This window comes from Jaculus jaculus, chromosome 1, assembly GCF_020740685.1.
Source record: "Jaculus jaculus isolate mJacJac1 chromosome 1, mJacJac1.mat.Y.cur, whole genome shotgun sequence".
Lineage (NCBI taxonomy): Eukaryota > Metazoa > Chordata > Mammalia > Rodentia > Dipodidae > Jaculus > Jaculus jaculus.
In genome coordinates, this window is record NC_059102.1 from 281560326 (window position 1) to 281582849 (window position 22524).

The 22524-nt window shown below is 38.1% G+C and overlaps 1 protein-coding gene across 2 annotated transcripts in view; it reads right to left on the bottom strand.

Annotated features, from left to right (window-relative positions):
• The window catches only part of LOC101597401 (complement factor H), a 96189-nt gene that overhangs the window by 41255 nt on the left and 32410 nt on the right, over positions 1-22524 (bottom strand). For both annotated transcript variants that reach the window (XM_045154151.1, XM_045154141.1), the window contains exons 8-9: positions 22137-22331; positions 21402-21581 (exon numbers count right to left, since the gene is read on the bottom strand). In XM_045154151.1, the coding sequence (XP_045010086.1) occupies positions 21402-21581; positions 22137-22331 (375 nt within the window). The remainder of the gene's footprint in view (positions 1-21401; positions 21582-22136; positions 22332-22524) is intronic.

The window sequence follows — 22524 nt, forward strand, 5'->3', positions numbered from 1 at the left end:
ACTGATTTTTGGTTTTCTTTGTTCTTCTTTTCCCAAAGACTTAAGGTGAAACCTTAAGTTGTTTACTTGTGACCTTTCTAATTTCTTAGTATAAGCAGTTAAAGTATAAATTTCCCTCTTAGGACTGCCTTCATTATGTCCAAAAGGTTTTGGTATGTTGTATTATGTGATACTATGAATATTTTGATGTCCTTTTTTTGTGGTAGGGTTTCACAGGCTGACCTGGAATTCACTATGTAGTCTCAGGGTGGCCTCAAACTCATGGCAATCCTCCTACCTCTGCCTCCTGAGTGCTGGGATCAAAGACATGTGCCACCAGGCCTGGATGATTTCTTTTTTTATTTCTTCAATTATCCATTCCCCATTCAGTAGTGTACTGTTTGGTTTCCATGATTTTTTTGTATGCTCTGTAGTTTTTCTTGTTGCCGTTTTTTTTTTTTTTTTTTTTTTTTTTTTTGTTTAATCCCAATGTCATAAAATAGAGTTCAAGAAATTATTTAAATTTTCCTGGATTTGTTAAGATTATCTTTGTGTCTTAGTAATGATCTATTTTAGAGGATGATCCATGTGCTGCTGAAAAGAGTGTGTATTCTGCCCCATTTGTATGGAACATTCTGTAGATATCTGTTAGGTCCATTTGTTCTGTGACATCATTTAATCCAGATTTCTCTTTCTTTTTTTGCCAGGATTACCTGTCAATTTATGATAGAAAGATATTGAAGTCATCCATTACAATCGTACTTGGTGTTATCTATGACCTTAAGTCTAATACTGTTTGATGAAACTGAGAGGACCAATGTTAGGTGCATGTAAGTTTAGAATAATGTCTTCCTGTTGGATTGTTACTTTAATCAATATAAAATCACCTTCTTTATCTTTCCTCACTAATGTGGGTTTGAAGTCTAACCTGTCAGATATTAGGGTAGCAACATCTATTTGTTTCCTAGGCCCTTTTGCTTGAAATACCATTTTCCATACTCTCACCCTAAGATAGTATGTGTCTTTTATGGAGATGTGGGTTTCTTGGAGACAACAAAAAAGGTATGCATTTATTCTCACCATTCTTGTTTTGTAGTGCTTCCTGTTTTCCCTTTACTCTCTTCTGTTAACTATTATTTGAGTATGGATTATTTTTTCCTGTTTCCACATGTATGAACTTTCTTTTCTCTTCAGCGTGAAGGATCCCTTCAAGTATTTTCTGTAGAGCTGGCTTAGTGGTCATATATTCCTTTAACCTGTATTTTCATGGAATGTCTTTATTTCTCCATCAAGTTGGATGGATACATTTGCTGGATAAAGTATTCTTGCTTGACAGTTCTTATCTTTCAGAACTAGGACTACATAATTCCAAGCCCTCCTGGATTTTTTTTTTTGTTTGTTTGTTTTTTCAATATAAGGTCTCCCTTTAGCCCAGGCTGACCTGGAATTCACTATGTAGTCTCAGGGTGGCCTCAAACTCTCAGCAATCCTCCTACCTCTGCCTCTGGAGTTCTGGAATTAAAGGTGTTGTGCCACTATGCCCAGCTCCTTCTGGCTTTTAAAGTTTGTGGTGAGTAATATGCTGTTATCTTGAGGAGCTTGCCTTTATAAATGACATGTTTTTTTTCTCCCTAACTGCTTTCAATATATTTTATTTGCTTTGCATATTTAGTAGTTTAATTATAATATGGCAAGGAGAGGTTCTTTCCATGGTGTGTCTGTTTGATGCTCCAAATGATTCCTGTATCTTCATTGGCATTTCTTTTCCAATTTGGGGGAAATTTTCTACCATGATTTTGTTGAAAACACCTTCTATGCCTTTGGACTGAAATTATTCTCCTTCTACTATACCCTGATTTCCTATGCTTGATCTTTTCATAGTGTCCTGAAGATCTTGAAATTCCCCTTCATACCTTCCTATTAGCTTGCCTTTCTCTTTGTTGGAATGTGTCATATCTGCCACATGGTATTCTAATTTAGATATTCTCTTCTCTCCTTCCTCCATTCTATTAGTGAGACTTTCTGGTTTTGTTTTTGTTTTTTTTTTTTTTTGACTTACTGTGCTTTCCATTACTAGTATTTCTGATTGGTTTTTTTTTAACTGTTTCTATTCATTAATCATGCCTTGCATTGGCCTCCTTCTTTCATTAAATTGGTTTCCTGTATTCTCCTTTAGGAGTATGTTTTCTTCTTTGATTCCTTTGAACATAGTTATAATCATTCTTTTGAAATCTCTCTCATGCATTTCATCTAAATCATTATCACTGGAGATCATTTCTGATGAGTTTATCATTTTTGGTGGCATTATATTGTCATGATTTCTTTTTGTGTTTCTTATATTATAATGTAGAGATTTTGTAGCAGACAGCTTCAGGTTTGCTGAGATGAACTTCAAGACCAGGCACAGCTATGGAGGAAGGGATAGTTATTGAAGCTTACAGATCCAGGGAAAGGTCCATAAATGGCAGAAGAAGCTGGCCTGCCTTCACAGGACCAAACAGAGAGAGAGAGAGAAGCACAAGCCTAAAAGCCTAAAGCTACAACACACTTCAGGAACACTAGTTAGGCACACTTTGCATATCTTTAGATTGAAATCTGAAACCCACCACCACACCTTAAGATCCGCTCAGTGACACTGCCTCCAGCCAGGTGGCTGCAGAAGCAAACTACAAACAATGAAAAAACTGAATATACTGAGGACCATCTTTTCAAACCACCACATTCTGCCCCTGGACCCCAAAGGATTTATAACCATTACACATTGTAAATTGTACTCTGTTCAATTTTAAAGGTCCTCATAGTCTTGACCAATTTAAGATCAAACAAGTTAAATACTTGCAACATATAAAGGCACAGAGTAAACATTTTCAACTGGTATAAGGCATAACAGAGAGACTGAACCAATACAGACTCAAGCACCATCAAATAAACATCAAACTTCTGAAGTTAATTCAATACAACCAGAGACTGTCAGTCTCCAGATTTTTCCAATTTTGCCCCTCCAGCTGGGCGGAGTAGCCAGGGAACACTTCCATCTTAGGCCAACAGTGCACTGTATGATAGCCCTTGCTTAGTCCTGGTATATACAAAATGTCTTCAGTTCTTCATACAAACCATGGTCCATCTTCCAAAAGCTCTTTCAGCCTATCAGGGCATCAGGCCCTGCCTCATGCCGCATCTCAGCAGCAGCTCCTGGAACCATGTACAATTCACAACCATTCCATGCGTTTTTCATGCTTCTGAAACCAATGCCAGGTGTGCAGGGCACAGCCATATTCTTAAGTCAGGGAAGAACTAAATCATAACCTTGAAATTCAGGTTCCTTCTCCAGTGGACTCTTTTCAAGACTTTGCATTTTTTTAAAATTTTTATTAACATTTTCCATGATTATAAAATATATTCCATGGTAATTCCCTCCCTCCCCACCCCCACACTTTCCCATGTGAAATTCCATTCTCCATCATATTACCTCCCCATTACAATCATTGTAATTACATATATACAATATCAACCTATTAAGTATCTCTTCCCTTCCTTTCTCTACTCTTTATGTCTCCTTTTTACCTTACTGGCTTCTGCTACTAAGTATTTTCATTCTCACGCAGAAGCCCAATCACCTGTAGCTAGGATCCACAGATGAGAGAGAACATGTGGCGCTTGGTTTTCTGGGCCTGGGTTACCTCACTTAGTATAATACTTTCCAGGTCCATCCATTTTTCTGCAAATTTCATAACTTCATTTTTCTTTACTGCTGAGTAGAACTCCATTCTATAAATGTGCCACATCTTCATTATCCACTCATCTGTTGAGGGACATCTAGGCTGGTTCCATTTCCCAGCTATTATAAATTGAGCAGCAATAAACATGGTTGAGCATGTACTTCTAAGGAAATGAGATGCGTCCTTTGGATATATGCCTAGGAGTGCTATAGCTGGGTCATATGGTAGATCAATCTTTAGCTGTTTTAGGAACCTCCACACTGTTTTCCACAATGGCTGGACCAGATTGCATTCCCACCAGCAGTGTAGAAGGGTTCCTTGTTTTCCACATCCCCACCAACATTAATGATCATTTGTTTTCATGATGGTGGCCAATCTGACAGGAGTGAGATGGAATCTCAATGTAGTTTTAACCTGCATTTCCCTGGTGACTAGTGACGTAGAACATTTTTTTAGATGCTTATATGCCATTCGTATTTCTTCCTTTGAGAACTCTCTATTTAGCTCCACAGCCCATTTTTTGATTGGCTTGTTTGATTCCTTATTATTTAACTTTTTGAGTTCTTTGTATATCCTAGATATTAATCCTCTATCAGATATATAGCTGGCAAAGATTTTTACCCATTCTGTAGGTTGCCTCTTTACTTTTTTCACTTTGTCCTTTGCAGTGCAAAATCTTTGTAATTTCATGAGGTCCCAGTGATTAATCTGTGGTTTTATTGCCTGAGCAATTGGGGTTGTATTCAGAAAGTCTTTGCCAAGACCAATATGTTGAAGGGTTTCCCCTACGTTTTCCTCTAGCAGTTTCAGTTTCAGGTCTGATGTTAAGGTCTTTAATCCATTTGGACTTAATTCTTGTGCATGGTGAGAGAGAAGAATCTATTTGCATCCTTCTGCAGATATATATCCACTTTTCCCAACACCATTTGCTGAAGAGGCTGTCTCTTCTCCAATGAGTATTTTTGGCATTTTTATCGAATATCAGGTGGCTATAGCTACCTGGGCTTACATCTGGGTCCTCTATTCTGTTCCACTGATCTACATGTCTGTTTTTGTGCCAGTACCACACTGTTTTTGTTACTGTGGCTCTGTAGTATAGGTTAAAATCAGCTATGGTGATACCACCAGCCTTATTTTTGTTGCTCAGTATTAGTTTAGATATTCGAGGATTTTTGTGATTCCAAATGAATTTTTGCATTGTTTTTTCTACTTCCATGAAGAAAGCCTTTGGAATTTTGATAGGGATTGCATTAAATGTATAGATTGCTTTAGGTAAGATTGCCATTTTCACAATAGTGATTCTTCCAATTCAGGAACAAGGGAAGATTCTCCACTTTCTAGTGTCTTCTGTAATTTCTTGCTTGAGTGTTTTAAAGTTCTCATTGTAGAGATTCTTTACTTCCTTGGTTAGGTTTATTCCAAGGAACTTTATTTTTTTTTGATGCAATTGTGAACGGGAGTGATTCTCTGATTTCATCCTCTGTGTGTTTGTTGTTAGCATATATGAAGGCTACTGATTTCTGTGTATTTATTTTGTATCCTGCTACATTGCTGTAGGTTTTGATCAGCTCTAACAGTTTGCTAGTAGAGTCTTTAGGGTCCTTTATGTATAGAATCATGTCATCTGCAAATAATAACTTGATCTCTTCCTTTCCAATTTGTATCCCTTTTATGTGTGTCTCTTGCCTTATTGCTATGGCTAAGACTTCCAAAACTATATTAAATAAAAGTGGGGACAGTGGACACCCTTGTCTTGTTCCTGATTTTAGTGGAAAAGCTTCCAGTTTTTCCCCATTTAGTAATATGTTGGCTGTAGGCTTGTCATAAATAGCCTTTATTATATTAAGATATGTTCCTTCTATTCCCAGTCTCTGTAGGACTTTTATCATGAAGGGATGTTGGATTTTGCCAAATGCTTTCTCTGTGTCTAATGAGATGATCATGTGATTTTTGTCCTTCAACCCGTTTATGTAATGTATTACATTTATAGATTTGCGTATGTTGAACCATCCCTGAATCTCTGGGATAAAGCCTACTTGGTCTGGGTGAATGATCTTTTTGATATATTCTTGTATTCTGCTTTCCAATATTTTGTTGAGAATTTTTGCATCTATGTTCATGAGGGAGATTGGTCTGTAATTTTCTTTTTTTGTTCTATCTGTGCCTGGTTTTGGTATCAGGGTGATGCTGGCCTCATAGAAGGAGTTTGGTAGAATTCCTTCTTTTTCTATTTCTTGGAAAAGTTTAAGAAGCAATGGTGTTAGCTCTTCCTTAAAAGTCTGGTAAAATTCAGCAGTGAATCCATCTGGACCTGGGCTTTTTTTAGTTGGGAGATTATTGATAACTCTTCGGATCTCCATGTTTGTTATAGACCTATTTAAGTTATTAATCTCATTTTGATTTAATTTAGGTAGGTCATATAGATCAAGAAAATCATCCATTTCTTTCAGATTTTCATACTTTGTGGAGTATATGCTTTTATAGTATATCCCTATGATTTTTTGAATTTCTCTGGAATCTGTTGTGATGTTACCTTGTTCATCCCTGATTTTATTAATATGTGTCTCTTCTATCTTTCTTTTGGTCAGATTTGCTAAGCGTTTATCAATCTTGTTTATCCTTTCAAAGAACCAACTCTTTGTTTCATTAATTCTTTGGATTGTTCTTTTTGTTTCTATTTCATTAATTTCTGCCCTAATCTTTATTATTTCTTCCCGTCTACTGATTTTTGGTTTGCCTTGTTCTTCTTTTTCCAAGGCTTTAAGTTGAAGCATTAGGTCATTTACTTGCAGCCTTTCGAATTTCTTAATATAGGCACTTAAGGCTATAAATTTACCTCTTAGGACTGCCTTCATTGTGTCCCAGAGATTTTGGTATGTTGTGTTCTCATTATCATTTGACTCTATAAAGTTTTTGATTTCCTTTTTGATTTCTTCATTGACCCATTCATCATTTAGTAGTGTATTGTTTAGTTTCCATGATTTTGTGTATGCTCTATAGCCTTTCTTGCTACTGATTTGTAGTTTAATTCCATTGTGGTCAGATAGAATGAAAGGAATTATTTCAATTTTCCTGAATTTGTTAAGATTTGCTTTGTGTCCTAATATATGGTCTATTTTAGAGAATGTTCCATGTGCTGCTGAAAAGAATGTATATTCTGCAGCCTTTGGATGAAAAGTCCTGTATATATCTGTTAAGTCCATTCCTTCTATGACCTCATTTAGTCCAGATGCCTCTCTGTTTATTTTTTCCCGGGATGACCTGTCAATTGATGAGAGTGGGGTGTTAAAGTCACCCACCACCACTGTGTTTGGTGTTAATTGTGACCTTAGTTCTAATAGTGTTTGTTTGACGAATTTGGGAGCCCCCATGTTAGGTGCATATATGTTTAGTATTGTAATGTCCTCCTGTTGGAGTGTGCCCTTAATCAATATAAAGTGACCTTCCTTATCTTTCTTGACTAACGTTAGACTAAAGTCTACCCTGTCCAATATTAGGATAGCAACCCCTGCTTCTTTTCTAGGCCCATTTTCTTGAAACACCGTCTTCCAACCTTTCACCCTAAGGTAATGTCTATCCTTTGTAGAAAGGTGAGTTTCTTGGAGACAACAAATTGTAGGATCCTGCTTTTTAACCCTGTCTGCGAATCTATGTCTTTTCGTTGGGGCATTGAGGCCATTGATATTAAGAGATATTATTGAAAGGTGTGTATTTATGTTTGCCTTTTTTTTTTTTTTTTGTGGTTCTGGTTCTACCTGTGCTCTCTTCTATTAACTAGTATTTGAGTATTGCCTGTTTTTTCTAGGTTCCTTATATGAGTGCTTTTCCTTTTCTTCAGCATGGAGGATTCTATCAAGTATTTTCTGTAGAGCTGGTTTTGTCTTCAAATACTCCTTTAACCTGCTTTTGTCATGGAATATCCTTATTTCTCCGTCTATTAGAATGGATAACTTTGCAGGATAAAGTAACCTTGGTTGACAGTTGTTATCTTTTAGAACTTGGTATATATCACCCCAAGCCCTTCTAGTTTTAAAAGTTTGTGTTGAATAATCTGCTGTAATCCTGTTGGGCTTACTTTTGTAGGCAATTTGATTTTTTTCTCTAACTGCTTTCAATATTTTTTCTTTGGTGTGTGTGTTTGGAAGTTTGATTATAATATGGCGAGGAGAGTTTCTTTCCAGGTTTTGTCTGGCTGCGGTTCTAAAGGCTTCCTGTATCTGTATTGGCACCTCTTTCCCAATGTGGGGGAAATTTTTTTCTATGATTTTGTTGAAGACACCTACTATGCCCTTGGATTGGAATTCTTCTCCTTCTACTATGCCCTGAATTCTAATATTTGATCTTTTCATAGTGTCCCGAATATCTTTAAATTTCCATGCATACTTTTCTATAAGTTTGTCTTTCTCTTTGTTGGCCTGTATTAGATCTGCCACCTGGTCTTCTAGCTTAGATATTCTGTCCTCTCCTTCATCCATTCTACTGGTGAGATTTTCTACAGAGTTTTTTATTTCATTAACTGTGTTCTTCATTGCTAGTAATTCTGACGGGTTTTTCTTTATTATTTCTATTTCCTTATTTATGTCTTGTATTGCCTTCTTTATTTCATGAAATTGGTGTCCTGCATCTTCTTTGATTCCTTTGATTTCCTCTTTAAGTTCCTCTTTGACTCCTTTGATTTGTTCTCTGACTTCTTTGAACATATTTACAATCATTGTTTTGAAATCTTTTTCAGGCATTTCCTCTAACTCATTTTTACTGGAGGTCATTTCTGATGCATTAATACTTTTAGGTGGATTTATATTGTCTTGCTTTTTAGTGTTTCTTGTGTTATAATGTATATATTTTTGCATCTTGGAATAAGTTAATGCTTGGATTTTCCTGCTAGCTGGGTATTCTTAGCTGTATCAATTGATTTGATGTTATCTATTTTCAGGGTAGGAGTGTTAGATGTGGCTCTTAAGACTCTGAGAGTATCTACAAAGGTGCTCCTTGGGGTTGAGTTTCCCTGCTATGGGAGTATTCAAGTAGGCTGAGTGGAATAAAACACCGGTAGATTCTAAAAGTTAACTAAACACTGTACCCATTCAGTCAAAAACAGCCCCAAGTATGTTTGCCAGAGTAGATATTATAACAACCAGATCCTCTATCAACACAGAGGTTATGATTTCTGGTCTGATGAGGGATCCCAGTCAGCTTGTGACCAAGTGAGACCCTTCCCTGGTGCAATCCCAGTTACCTTGGATGATTTTGGTCTCAGTCAAGTTGCTGCCTGGGTCGTCGGGCTGCTGATCTGATTTCTGGAGCTGGGCACTGGCTTTTCCTGTGGGGCAAACCAAGCCTGGCAACTGTGGCCCTGCAGATCAGCACCCCCACTGCTGGAACTGCTGCTGCTTCTGGGTCTGCTGTTGTTGCCGCTCCTGGGTCCGCCGCTGCTGACGCTCCTGGGTCTGCTGCTGCTGGGGCTGCTGGTACCGGTTCCAGAGCTGCCGATGTTGCTGCCGAACTCTGCTCCTGCTTGGGTCCCGCTGTCAGCTCAAGTTGGCGTGGCTGGGTCCCCGGATGCTGCTCTGTTTGCTGGAGCTGGGCTCAGGCGGTGGGGGAGGGGAGGGAGCCACAGCTGCTCTGGATGTCTCGCTGCTCCATGTGTTCTTCTACCTCGCGGTCTGCTCCTCCGTTGCTTGCTGCCGCTCTCCCTTCACATTTCCTGAGTTGCGGAGAGCGCGGTGTGAGGGGAAGCTCCCGCACATGGCTTTTCCTGTGGCTAAAGCTGAGTCTGGCGGCTTTCTGGTGCACCCCACTGCCGCAGCGTTTGGCGGAGCTGCCGGAGCTGCTTTTGCTGGCCTGTGCAGTCTCTGGATGCTCTGGATCTCTCCTACTTCTCCGCTGCCGCTTCAGTTTCCTATACACCTCACTTTTTAGTAAAAGTGTGTATTTTGCTGAGGTTTTTTGGATTTTTTCCCCCCCCAGGCTGCTTTGGTGTGGTACCTATGCCACCATCTTAACCAGAAGTCCAAGACTTTGCATTTTTATGATAGTCTTTCCTCAGGCATCCTTTCCATTGTCTTAATGTAAAGCAATTGGACCATCTTCCTTAAGACTGCTAATGTGTTGACAATAGCAGCTTCAGTAACCTAAAACCAGTCTCTGTGCCAGTAAATTTAACTTGCTTGAAGTTTTCTACCTTAAAAATCTTAAATCTTAAATCTCACAATCCAATATCTTTAGCCAAGCACATCAGTCCATTACTCATGTAACCTTGATCAATCTCTCTGGGCTTGGGCAGCAGGATGCAACCAGCCCTTATGCCAGTAGCCCAGTTCCAACAAAGTCCTCTGCAGTCTTTCCTTCCCCTTAGAAAACTCATAAGCCATGCCTCAAAGTTCAATATTGTCTGCATTTAGAATTCTCAAACTCTCATCAGAATAGTCCATAAAACTTGGCTTACCACTCCAGAAGGCATCTTCATTTGCAAGCACCAAGTCCATGCCCATTTCTCCAAAACAAAGTTTCCAAAAGATCAACATCCACATGGTCAGGTTCATCTCAGTCCACTCCTTAGTACCAACTTCTGTAGCAGACAGCTTCAGGTTCACTGAGATGAACTTCCAGACCAGGCACAGTTATGGAGGAAGGGATATTTATTGAAGCTTATAGATCCAGGGGAAGTTCCACAAATGGCAGAAGAAACTGGCCTGCCTTCATAGGACCAAGCACAGAGAGAGAGAGAGAAGCACAAGCCTAAAAGCCTAAAGCCATAACACACTTCAGGAATTCCAGTTAGGCACACTTTGCATATCTTTAGATTGAAATCTGAAAGCCACCACCACAGATTTATTTGATGCTTGGGTTTTCTAATTATCTGCAGTATTCTTAGATGTATAAATCTTACATTACCTATCTTCAGGGTAGGAGCTTAAGGTGCCAGATGTGGCTCTTAAATGACTCCTTGAGTAACAGCAGAAGTGACCTTAGGTGTTGGGTTTGTCTGCTATGCAAGTATTCTACTAGACTGGATGGGACAAAATACATGTAAATTCTAACATTCCAATGAACAATATACACATTCATCAAAACTAGCAGGAAGTATTTATAGAAGAGTGGGTATTAAAACAAACAGATAATATGACAAAGTTAAAGTCCCTAAGGGTGTGTGTTGCCCTACACCCTTATTCCTGTCAACTGGGAGGCTGGGATTTCTTGTCTGTAAAGGATTACAGATTAGCCTGGGTCTGAGTGAGACCCTACCCCCACAAATGAAAGAAAAGGACAATGGTAGTATATCAAGAAACTACAAAGGACAACTACAAAATATAGGTTAAGAATGGCAAAGCTGACCATCAGACAGATCTAACACATAACTTGCTCTGATATTGAAGGTACAATTAGCTTTTCCAGTGCAGACTTATATAACAAAGGCTTTTTTTTTTTTTTTTTTTTTTGTCAGGTATTGACTTAATGTAAGTAAGCTCTGTTACCTTTTGGGATGCCTGTATTCTCAGCTATGCTGTGTGCCTACTTCTATCCCTCTTTACTGCACTTTGGGCTCAGCTAAGCTGGCTGGGTCAGTGAGTCTGCTGTTCTAATTGCCAGTGGTGGGTGCTGTGTAGCTAGCTGATCTCCTTTCCCCAGGCCTCCAATGGTTGTCATCACTGAATGCTGTGGGGAGGGAAGGCTGTGGAGGGTGCCTGAAGTTGTACTGGAGCTGTGTATCTGGTCCCCACAATCTGATTCTTCCCAAGCCCCTTGGCTGGTTCCTGCTTTCTTCTCCTTCAGGACTGTTGATATTGCAAGGAGGTCGGTGTGAGTGGAAAATCCCTTCACCTGGATTCTCCTTCAGCTCATGCAGAGCCTGATGGCTACATGGATTTGCACCTCTGCAGAAGCCACTTCTGCCTGCTTCTGTGGTCTCTAGAATCTTTGGATCTCTCCTACTTTTCTGCTGAGATTGATAATTTCTTATATACTTCTACTTTTCAGTAGGAGACTATAGTTTTCTCTTTTTCTGCTTATTTCCTCCCTAGACTGCTTTGGTGTGGCTACTACTCCATCATAATACTCAGAAATCCCCAAAGAAATATTTTAATAAAAATTTGAAGAAATTAAATTTCACAAAGTATAACAATCTCTAACAGAAAAAAGAGTGCTTTCTAGTATTAACTGACCAGGAAGGTAAAGCACCATGATATATTCTGTGCTAATGTGGCTAAAATCTTAAAGCTGACCTGTTTGTCAAAGTGAAGCAAGTCAGTGGGAACCCTTGCACACTCTACATATGACTGTAAAGTGGTCCAACAATCCCCAAAAGTTCATATGGTATTATAGTTTGAATCACACACAATCTACAATACACATAACTTGACTTTTAGATGGTTAGCCAAGAAATGCTATTTAAATGTTTATCCATAAACTCACCTTCAAATGTTAATAAGCACCTCAAATACTTATCAAAATGTAAAATAGTCCCAATATGCATCACAAATCAAATAAATGAATTATGACTTATCCATTCAGTGATATATTATTATTGTACAATTAATAAGAGGGGGTGCTGGGAGACAGATCAGTAAAAGGCTTGTCTTGCAAACACGGAGGCCTGAATTCAATCCCAGTTCCCATATAAACATGCTGAGCCTGTTGATACAAATCTATACTGCAAGTGACTAGGAGTCAGAGACAAGGAGGCACCTAGGGCTTGCTGGCTAGCCAGGTTAGCCTAATTGGTGAGCTTCATGCCAATGAGGGACCTTGTCATAACACAAGATGGGGAGAGCATATCTGAGATAACCCACACACAGGCATACACATATACACATATTCTATAGCAATTTCCTCTGAATTAAAACATACCATATTGGAGGAAGGAAGGAAGTTCAGGAGACCCAGGAAGTCATCGTGCCTTGGGAAAAGGTGGCAAGATCAAAGTTTTATAAAGCTAAATAGGTGCTTGGAAAGACACTCTCTGACTGAGCTGCCTTCAAGGCATGCGGTGTGCTGGAGACTCACTGACGATCCCAGTTGCTGGCAGGTTGTGCAGTGTGCTCCAGGTAGGCAGCTTCTGTCAGTTGTTACTCATGCTGGGGTGGACTTTGAGGTGATGCAGCTGCCTTTGAATGCTCCACTGATCCTGTAAACAACTCCCTGCTGTGTAAGTAGCCTCAATAAAATAATTGGTTCACCAAAATGGGTTTTATCCAATCATACTTTGGATTGGATTGTCATCTGTATCCTAGCTAGGGTGAACAGTCATGTGTTTGTGCCTTTCCAGGCAAAATGCTTCCCATGGCAATGTGTACTCACACAGATGTGCCCTCACCCATACATAAACAAGCATACACACATATGACATGCATAAACATGCAAAGGAATAGTTGATAATACAAGACATAACATAAATGAAGGATAGATATTTTTCTAAATAATGAAAAGATCCATTATAGAAAACATGATGTATAAATCTATGCATATGAAGTACAAACAGGGAATTATGGTAACAGAAATAACAGTGATTATATAGGGTGGTGGAGTTGAAGCTAGATTACCTAGAAAGAGAACAGATGAACTTTCTCAGAAGCTCCAGTTTGATTGAGTATGTAGTCATACAAACACACTTACTTGCCAGTCATCAGATTCTGCACTAAATATGTGGAAATTTATTCTTAGTAAATGCTGCTTTCAAAAACAAACCCTTAGACACAGAATATATAGTTATGAGTATGATTTATATGTAGAAATACTAGAAAAACAGTATGTTCAAAGCAGACCAGACCAAATAACAGTGATCCTAGAGAGAAAAGGTGCAGAAAATTAAGAATGAGGACAAAACAGCAAGGAAGACCCTCTGTAAAAAACTAATGAAACTTTAATATAGATAGATAATATGAACCTTGTAAGTTTTCTCATTAGTGAAGTTAAAAAATATTCTTAGGCCAATAAAGGCAAAAGTTTCTTATCAGCAAAATATATGCAATAGAAAGCAACCCGATAAGCATTCAGAAATCGCTTAAAATTAAGGAAATATATCACATTCATAGATAGGAAAGCAATAGTATTGAGCTGTGAATTTGTTGTGAATTATTCTGGTAATCCATAATAATCTCAAACAAAATCCAAACAGAAGCTTGATTATCTGAATTAAATTAAGGGCATATTTGTAATATACATGTGAAGATTAATAAATACGAAAGGCAAATTAGATAAAATTCCAAATGTATTTCTTAAAATAATAAATTACTAAATTATTTATCACAGTATTTTTTTTGCTTCTCTGTGTGTGCGTGTGGTTATGCATATGTGTGTGTCCTTGTCTTGCCCCCTGTACTCGTTAGGTGGGGGTCACTTGCAAATGGTGACATATCAGGTGTCCCACTCCATTGCTCTTCCACCTGACCTTATTTTGGGCCAGAGTCTCATTTTACTGTTTCTGGAGCTTGTTGAGCTCTGATGATTCTCTGGTGGGTCACTGCTCCCCTGTGGGACTGATGTCAGTGGCACTTAGCCATTCTTAGCTCTGTATTTTGGATGTGGAGATTTGAACTAGGGCAGTCTCAGGCCCTCATGCTGGAGTAGGAAGTACATTTAACCTCTGAGTCCTCTCTCTAGCTCATATGATAGTATCGTTCAACCCAATTGATAATGAAAGTAATGCATAGACATGCTATGATTAGAAAATATTATATAGACATTTATTTTGTCAATATTAAAATATGACATTACATAATCATTAGAAAGATATAGAAGAAGAAACTTCTGACTTGAACAGATATTTTTACAATAACTGTAGAAAACCCAAAGCTGTTAATATCCTATAGATTCCAATCTTACTTACACATTCCAGAGAAAAAGTGCAGCTCTAAAATGGCATGTTACTTGAATACATGAATGACATTTTAGCTGTTATATTTATTTATTTATTTTAAATTTTTATTAATATTTTCCATGATTATAAAAAAAATACCCCATGGTAATACCCTCTCTCGCTCCCCCACACTTTCCCATTTGAAATTCCATTCTGTACCATATTACCTCCCCATCTCAATAATTGTACTTACATATATACAATACCAACCTATTAAGTACCCTCCTCCCTTCCTTTCTCTTCCCTTTATATCTCCTTTTTAACTTAATGGCCTCTGCTACTAAGTATTTTCCTTCTCACACAGAAGCCCAATCATCTGTAGCTAGGATCCACATATGAGTGAGAACATGTGACACTTGGCTTTCTGGGCCTGGGTTACCTCACTTAGTATAATCCTTTCCAGATCCATCCATTTTTCTACAAATTTCATAACTTCCTTTTTCTTTACTGCTGAGTATAACTCCATTGTAAAAATGTGCCACATCTTCATTATCCACTCATCAGTTGAGGGACATCTAGGCTGGTTCCATTTCCCAGCTATTATAAATTGAGCAGCAAAAAACATGGTTGAGCATGAACTTCTAAGGAAATGAGATGCGGCCTTAGGATATATGCCTAGGAGTGCTATAGCTGGGTCATATGGTAGATCAATCTTTAGCTGTCTTAGAAACCTCCACACTGATTTCCACAATGGCTGGACCAGACTGGATTCCCACCAGCAGTGCAGAAGGGTTCCTTTTTTTCCACATGCCTGCCAACATTTATGATCATTTGCTTTCATGATGGTGGCCAATCTGACAGGAGTGAGATGGAATCTCAATGTAGTTTTAACCGGCATTTTCCTGATGACTGGTGACGTAGAACATTTTTTTAGATGCTTATATGCCATTCGTATTTCTTCCTTTGAGAATGCTCTATTTAGCTCCAAAGCCCATGTTTTGAATGGCTTGTTTGATTCCTTATTATTTAACTTTTTGAGTTCTTTGTATATCCTAGATATTAATCCTCTATCAGATACATAGCTGGCAAAGATTTTTTTCCCATTCTGTAGCTTGCCTCTTTGCTTTTTTCACTGAGTCCTTTGCAGTGCAAAATCTTTGTAATTTCATGAGGTCCCAGTGATTAATCTGTGGTTTTATTGCCTGAGCAATTGGGGTTGTATTCAGAAAGTCTTTGCCAAGACCAATATGTTGAAGGGTTTCCCCTACGTTTTCCTCTAGCAGTTTCAGTTTCAGGTCTGATGTTAAGGTCTTTAATCCATTTGGACTTAATTCTTGTGCATGGTGAGAGAGAAGAATCTATTTGCATCCTTCTGCAGATATATATCCACTTTTCCCAACACCATTTGCTGAAGAGGCTGTCTCTTCTCCAATGAGTATTTTTGGCATTTTTATCGAATATCAGGTGGCTATAGCTACTTGGGCTTACATCTGGGTCCTCTACTCTGTTCCACTGATCTACATGTCTGTTTTTGTGCCAGTACCACACTGTTTTTGTTACTATGGCTCTGTAGTATAGGTTAAAATCAGGTATGGTGATACCACCAGCCTTATTTTTGTTGCTCAGTATTAGTTTAGATATTCGAGGATTTTTGTGATTCCAAATGAATTTTTGGATTGTTTTTTCTACTTCCATGAAGAAAGCCTTTGGAATTTTGATAGGGATTGCATTAAATGTGTAGATTGCTTTAGGTAAGATTGCCATTTTCACAATATTGATTCTTCCAATTCAGGAACAAGGGATGATTCTCCACTTCCTAGTGTCTTCTGTAATTTCTTGCTTGAGTGTTTTAAAGTTCTCATTGTAGAGATTCTTTACTTCCTTGGTTAGGTTTATTCCAAGGAACTTTATTTTTTTTGATGCAATTGTGAACGGGAGTGATTCTCTGATTTCATCCTCTGTGTGTTTGTTGTTAGCATATATGAAGGCTACTGATTTCTGTGTATTTATTTTGTATCCTGCTACATGGCTGTAGGTTTTGATCAGCTCTAACAGTTTGATAGTAGAATCTTTAGGGTCCTTTATGTATAGAATCATGTCATCTGCAAATAATGATAAAAATCTCTTCCTTTCCAGTTTGTATCCCTTTTATGTGTGTCTCTTCCCTTATTGCTATGGCTAAGACTTCCAAAACTATGTTAAATAAAAGGGGGGATAGTGGACACCCTTGTCTTGTTCCTGATTTTAGTGGAAAAGCTTCCAGTTTTTCCCCATTTAGTAATATTTTGGCTGTAGGCTTGTCATAAATAGCTTTTATTATATTGAGATATGTTCCTTCTATTCCCAGTCCCTGTCAGACTTTTATTATGAAGGGATTTTGGATTTTGCCAAATGCTTTCTCTGTGTCTAGTGAAATGATCATGTGATTTTTCTCCTTCAACCAATTTATAGAATGTATTACATTTGTGGACTTGCGTATATTGAACCATCCCTGCATCTCTGGGATAAAGCCTAATTGGTCAGTGTGAATGATCTTTCTGTTATATTCTTGTATTCTGTTTGCCAATATTTTGTTGAGAATTTTTGCATCTATGTTCATAATGGAGATTGGTCTGTAATTTTCTTTTTTTGTTCTGTCTTTGCCTGGTTTTGGTAGCAGGGTGATGCTGGCCTCTTGGAAGGAGTTTGGTAGATCTCCTTTTTCTATTTCCTGGAAATGCTTAAGAAGCTATGGTGTTAGCTCTTCCTTAAAGGTCTGGTAAAATTCAGCTGTGAATCCATCTGGGCCTGGGCTTTTTTTAGTTGGGATATTATTGATAACTGTTCAGATCTCCATGTTTGTTATAGGTCTATTTAAGTGATTAATCTCATTTTGATTTAATTTACATGGGTCATATAAATCAAGGAAATCATCCATTTCTTTCAGATTTTCATACTTTGTGGAGTATATGCTTTTATAGTATGTCCCTATGAATTTTTGAATTTCTGTGGAATCTGTTGTGATGTTACCTTTTTCATCTCTGATTTTATTAATTTGTGTCTCTTCTCTCTCTTTTGGTCAGATTTTCTAAAGGTTTATCTATCTTTTTTATCTTTTCAAAGAACCAACTCTTTGTTTCATTAATTCTTTGGATTGTTTTTTTTTTTTTTAGTTTGTTTGTTTCTATTTCATTAATTTCTGCCCTAGTCTTTATTATTTCTTCCCATACAGGTTTTTGGTTTGTCTTGTTCTTCTTTTTCCAAGGCTTTAAGTTGAAGCATTAGGTCATTTACTTGCAGCCTTTCGAATTTCTTAATATAGGCACTTAAGGCTATAAATTTACCTCTTAGGACTGCCTTCATTGTGTCCCAGAGATTTTGGCATGTTGTGTTCTCATTATCATTTGACTCTTTAAATTTTTTGATTTCCTTCTTGATTTCTTCATTGACTCATTCATCATTTAGTAGTGTGTTGTTTAGTTTCCATAATTTTGTGTATGCTCTATAGCCTTTCTTGCTACTGATTTGTAGTTTAATTCCATTGTGGTCAGATAGAATGCAAGGAATTATTTCAATTTTCCTGAATTTGTTAAGATTTGCTTTGTGTCCTAATATATGGTGTATTTTAGAGAATGTTCCATGTGCTGCTGAAAAGAATGTTTATTCTGCAGCCTTTAGATAAAATGTCCTGTATATATCTGTTAGGTCCTTTCCTTCTATGACCTCATTTAGTCCAGATGCCTCTCTTTTATTTTTTCCTGGGATGACCTGTCAATTGATGAGAGTGGGATGTTAAAGTCACCCACTACCACTGTGTTTGGTGTTACCTGTGAACTTAGTTCTAATAGTGTTTGTTTGACGAATTTGGGAGCCCCCATGTTAGGTGCATATATGTGTAGGATTGTAATGTCCTCCTGTTGGAGTGTGCCCTTAATCAATATAAGTGATTTTCCTTATCTTTCTTGACCAACATTGGACTGAAGTCTACCTTGTTAGATATTAGGATAGCAACCCCTGCTTGCTTTCTATGCCCATTTGCTTGATACACCGTTTTCCAACCTTTCACCCTAAGAAAATGTCCATCCTTTGTAGAATGGTGAGTTTTTTGGAGAGAACAAATTGTAGGATCGTTCTTTTTAACCCAGTCTGCAAACCTATGTCTTTTGGTTGGGGCATTGAGTCCATTGATATTAAGAGATAATATTGAAAGTTGTGTATTTATGTTTGCCTTTTTTTTTTTTTTTTGTGGTTTCAGTTATACCTTTGCTTTCTTGTGTTAACTAGCATTTGAGTATCACTTGTTTTATCCAGGTTCCTTATATGTGTCCTTTTCCTTTTCTTCAGCATTGAGGATCCTATCAAATATTTTCTGTACAGCTGGTTTTGTCTTCAAATACTCCTTTAACCTGCTTTTGTCATGGAATGTCCGTCCTTATTTCTCCATCTATTTGAATGGATAGATTTGCAGGATAAAGTAACCTTGGTTGACAGTTGTTATCTTTCAGAACTTGGAATACATCACTCCAAGCCCTTCTGACTTTTAAAGTTTGTGTTGAATAATCTGATGGTCTTTCCTCTGTAGGTAAATTGATTTTTCTCTCTAACTGCTTTCAATATTTTTTCCTTGGTTTGTGTGTTTGGTAGTTTGATTATAATATCTCAAGGAGAGGTTCTTTCCAGGTTTTGTCTTTCTGGGGTTCCAAAGGCTTCCTGTATCTGCATTGGCACCTCTTTCCCAATTTGCAGGAAGTTTTCTTTTATGATTTTGTTGAAGACGCCTTCTATGCCTTTGGAGTGGAATTCTTCTCCTTCTACTATGCCCTGAAGTCTTATATTTGATCTTTCCATAGTGTCCCGAATATCTGGAAATTCCCACTCATACTTTTCTATAAGTTTGTCTTTCTCTTTGTTGGACTGTATTATATCTACCACCTTCTGGTCTTCTAGCTTAGATAGTCTGTCCTCTCCTTCATCCATTCTTCTGGTTAGATTTTCTATGGAGTTTTTTATTTCATCATCTGTGTTCTTTATTGCTAGTAATTCTGACTGTTTCTTTTTATTATATCTATTTCCTTATTTGTGTCTTGTATTGCCTTCTTTATTTCATTAAATTGGTGTCCTGCATCTTCTTTGATTTCCTCTTTGATTCCTTTGATTTCTTCTTTGATTCCTTTGATTTGTTCTTTGACTTCTTTGAAGATGTTTACAATCATTCTTTTGAAATCTCAAGCATTTCCTCTAACTTGTTCTCACTGTTGGTCATTTCTGATGCATTAATACTTTTAGGTGGATTTATATTGTCTTGCTTTTTAGTGTTTCTTTTGTTATAATGTATATATTTTTGCATCTTGGATTAAGTTAATGCTTGGATTTTCCTGCTAGCTGGGTATTCTTAGCTGTATCAATTGATTTGTTATTATATATCTTCAGGATAGCAGCTTTAGTTGTTAGGTGTGGCTCTTAAGGCTCTCAGAGTATCATAAAGGTGTTCCTAGGGGTTGAGTTTCCCTGCTATGGGAGTATTCAAGTAGGCTGAGTGGAATAAAATACAGGTAGATTCTAAAATTTAACTAAATACTGTATACATTCAATCAAAACCAGCACTGAATATTTATGCAAGAGTAGTTATTATAATCACCAGATCCTGTAGCAACAAAGAGGTTAAGATTTCTGGTCTGTTGAGGGATCCAAGCCAGCTTGTGACCAAGTGAGACCCTTCCCTGGTGCAATCAATCCCAGTTACCTTTTTGGATGATTTTGGTCTCAGCCAAGTTGCTGGCTGGGTTGTTGGGCTGCTGTTCTGGTTTCTGGAGCTGGGCATTTTCCTGTGGGGCAAACTGAGCCTTGCAACTGTGGCCCTGCAGATTGGCACCCCTACTGCTGGAACTGCCACTGCTGCTTCTGAAGCTGCCGCTGCTGGATCTGTCGCTGCTTCTACTAAAGCTGCTGCTGCTGGGTCTCTTGCCTCTGCTGGGTCTACCGCTGCTGCTGCTGCTTTAGCTGCCACTGCTGGATCCTCCACTGTTTCTGGTGGCTCTGCAACTGCTGCCTCTGAAACTGATGCTGCTGCCACTACTGGATCTGCCGCTGCTGGGCAACTGCTGTTGGTGCCGGAGCCACTGATGTTGCTGCTGGACTCTGCTGCTTGGGTCCCGCTGTCGGTTAAAGTTGGTGTGGCCGGGTCCCGGGACCACTGCTCTGTTCACTGGAGCTGGGCACAGGTGGTGGGGAAGGGGGGGGGGAGCCACAGCTGCTCTGGTTCTCTCGCTGCTCCATGTGTCCTTCTACTTTGTGATTTGCTCATCCATTGTTTACTCACGCTCTCCCTTTACATTTCTAGAGTTGCAGGGAGCGCCAGTGTGAGTGGAAGCTCCCCTCACCTGGCTTTTCCTTCATCTGGAGCTGAGCCTGGCAGCTTTCTGGTGTGCTGCCGCCTCCGCGGTCTGTGGACCTGCTGGGGCAACTTTTGAGAGCCTGTGCGGGCTCTGGATCTCTTCTACTTCTCCACTGCCGTTTTGATTTCCTATACATGTCACTTTTTAGTAAAAGTGTGTATTCTGCTGAGTTTTTTCGGTTTTCTTCCCCCCTTGGATGCTTTGGCATGGTACCTAGGCTGCTATCTTAACCGGAAGTCCTATTATATTTATTTTTAACTATGCTATAATTTTATAGTCATTTTGAATCAGATGATTGCATAAATTCAAAGTACAAGCTAATATGAATTAATCAAAAATTATATTAAAAGTATGCTGTAGTATTAACTAGTATCTAATAGGTGGGTTTATATTGCTATAAACTTGTCAAGGTCTTTTAAGTTATTTTATGTATACATAAACAAACCTGTGACAATGAAGTTAATTGATACAAGCCTTAATACAGATGAGTCTGAGGGACTCAAGAACATCTTGGAATCTCAGAAGTTTACTTACTGACACGGACGCATTCAGGTGGAGAGGACCAGCCATTCTCTGTACATGTAATTGTGTTCTGGCCATTTGGAAGACTGTAGCCAGAGTAGCATTCAACTTTCACAGTCTGGTTCTCTATATATGGTCTTTCATATGATGAATAATACTTCCCATTTGGCACATAGTAGACATCACATTGCCCTGGGCACCATAAAAATGATAAATTTTTTAAGAAAGAATTATTAGGTCAAAATACTCAATTAAAATTATCATTGTAACATTTAAGTAAGATTATTGAAAATAATGAGAAATTAAGAAAAACTAATGCAAATATCAACTGTTAATTTAAGAAAGCAATTTATTAATTTTCATAATTAGAATATGTAAATGACAAGGATATTTTTATCTATTTTTCATGTGACTTTCATGAAGAGATATTTTTTTTTTTGTTTTTTTCGAGGTAGGGTCTCACTCTGGCTCAGGCTGACCTGGAATTCACTATGTAGTCTCAGGGTGGCCTCGAACTCACGGCGATCCTCCTACCTCTGCCTCCCGAGTGCTGGGATTAAAGGCGTGCGCCACCACACCCGGCTAAGAGATATTTATAAAAGAGAACACCTGAGTCTTTTTTTCACAAAACTCTTCTGCTGGCCTTGTTTCTATCATGTAGAACTCCATTATATTACTTGTGTGCTCTTCCTTTACACTCTTAGAAAGAATTAAGCATAATTTATAATTGTAGAGACAATTACTTACTGAGGCATGGTACTTTTGGCTCCCAGCCATCTGCTGTGCAACGAATAGTATGCCAGTAGGACTTTGAAGGAGTCAAAAAGCCACGTAAACAAAAATAGTCGTATGTTTTGCCTATGGTTACTGGAAAGTATGGCCTTTGTCTCTCTGCTTCATATATATTCCCATGTTTTATTTGTGGAAAGTCACAAGGTTTCACTTGCAGCAACAAAAACAACAACAAAAAAATAGCATAAGTGACATTTCATCTTAATGAAAAATCATATCAGAGATAAATTGTTTGATAAATTAATTATCTTCTACTAATATGACTATATGCTTAGACTAGACTACTTTTATCCCAAACCATTAATCTATGTAGTGACACAAATGAATAATTAAACACTTGTAA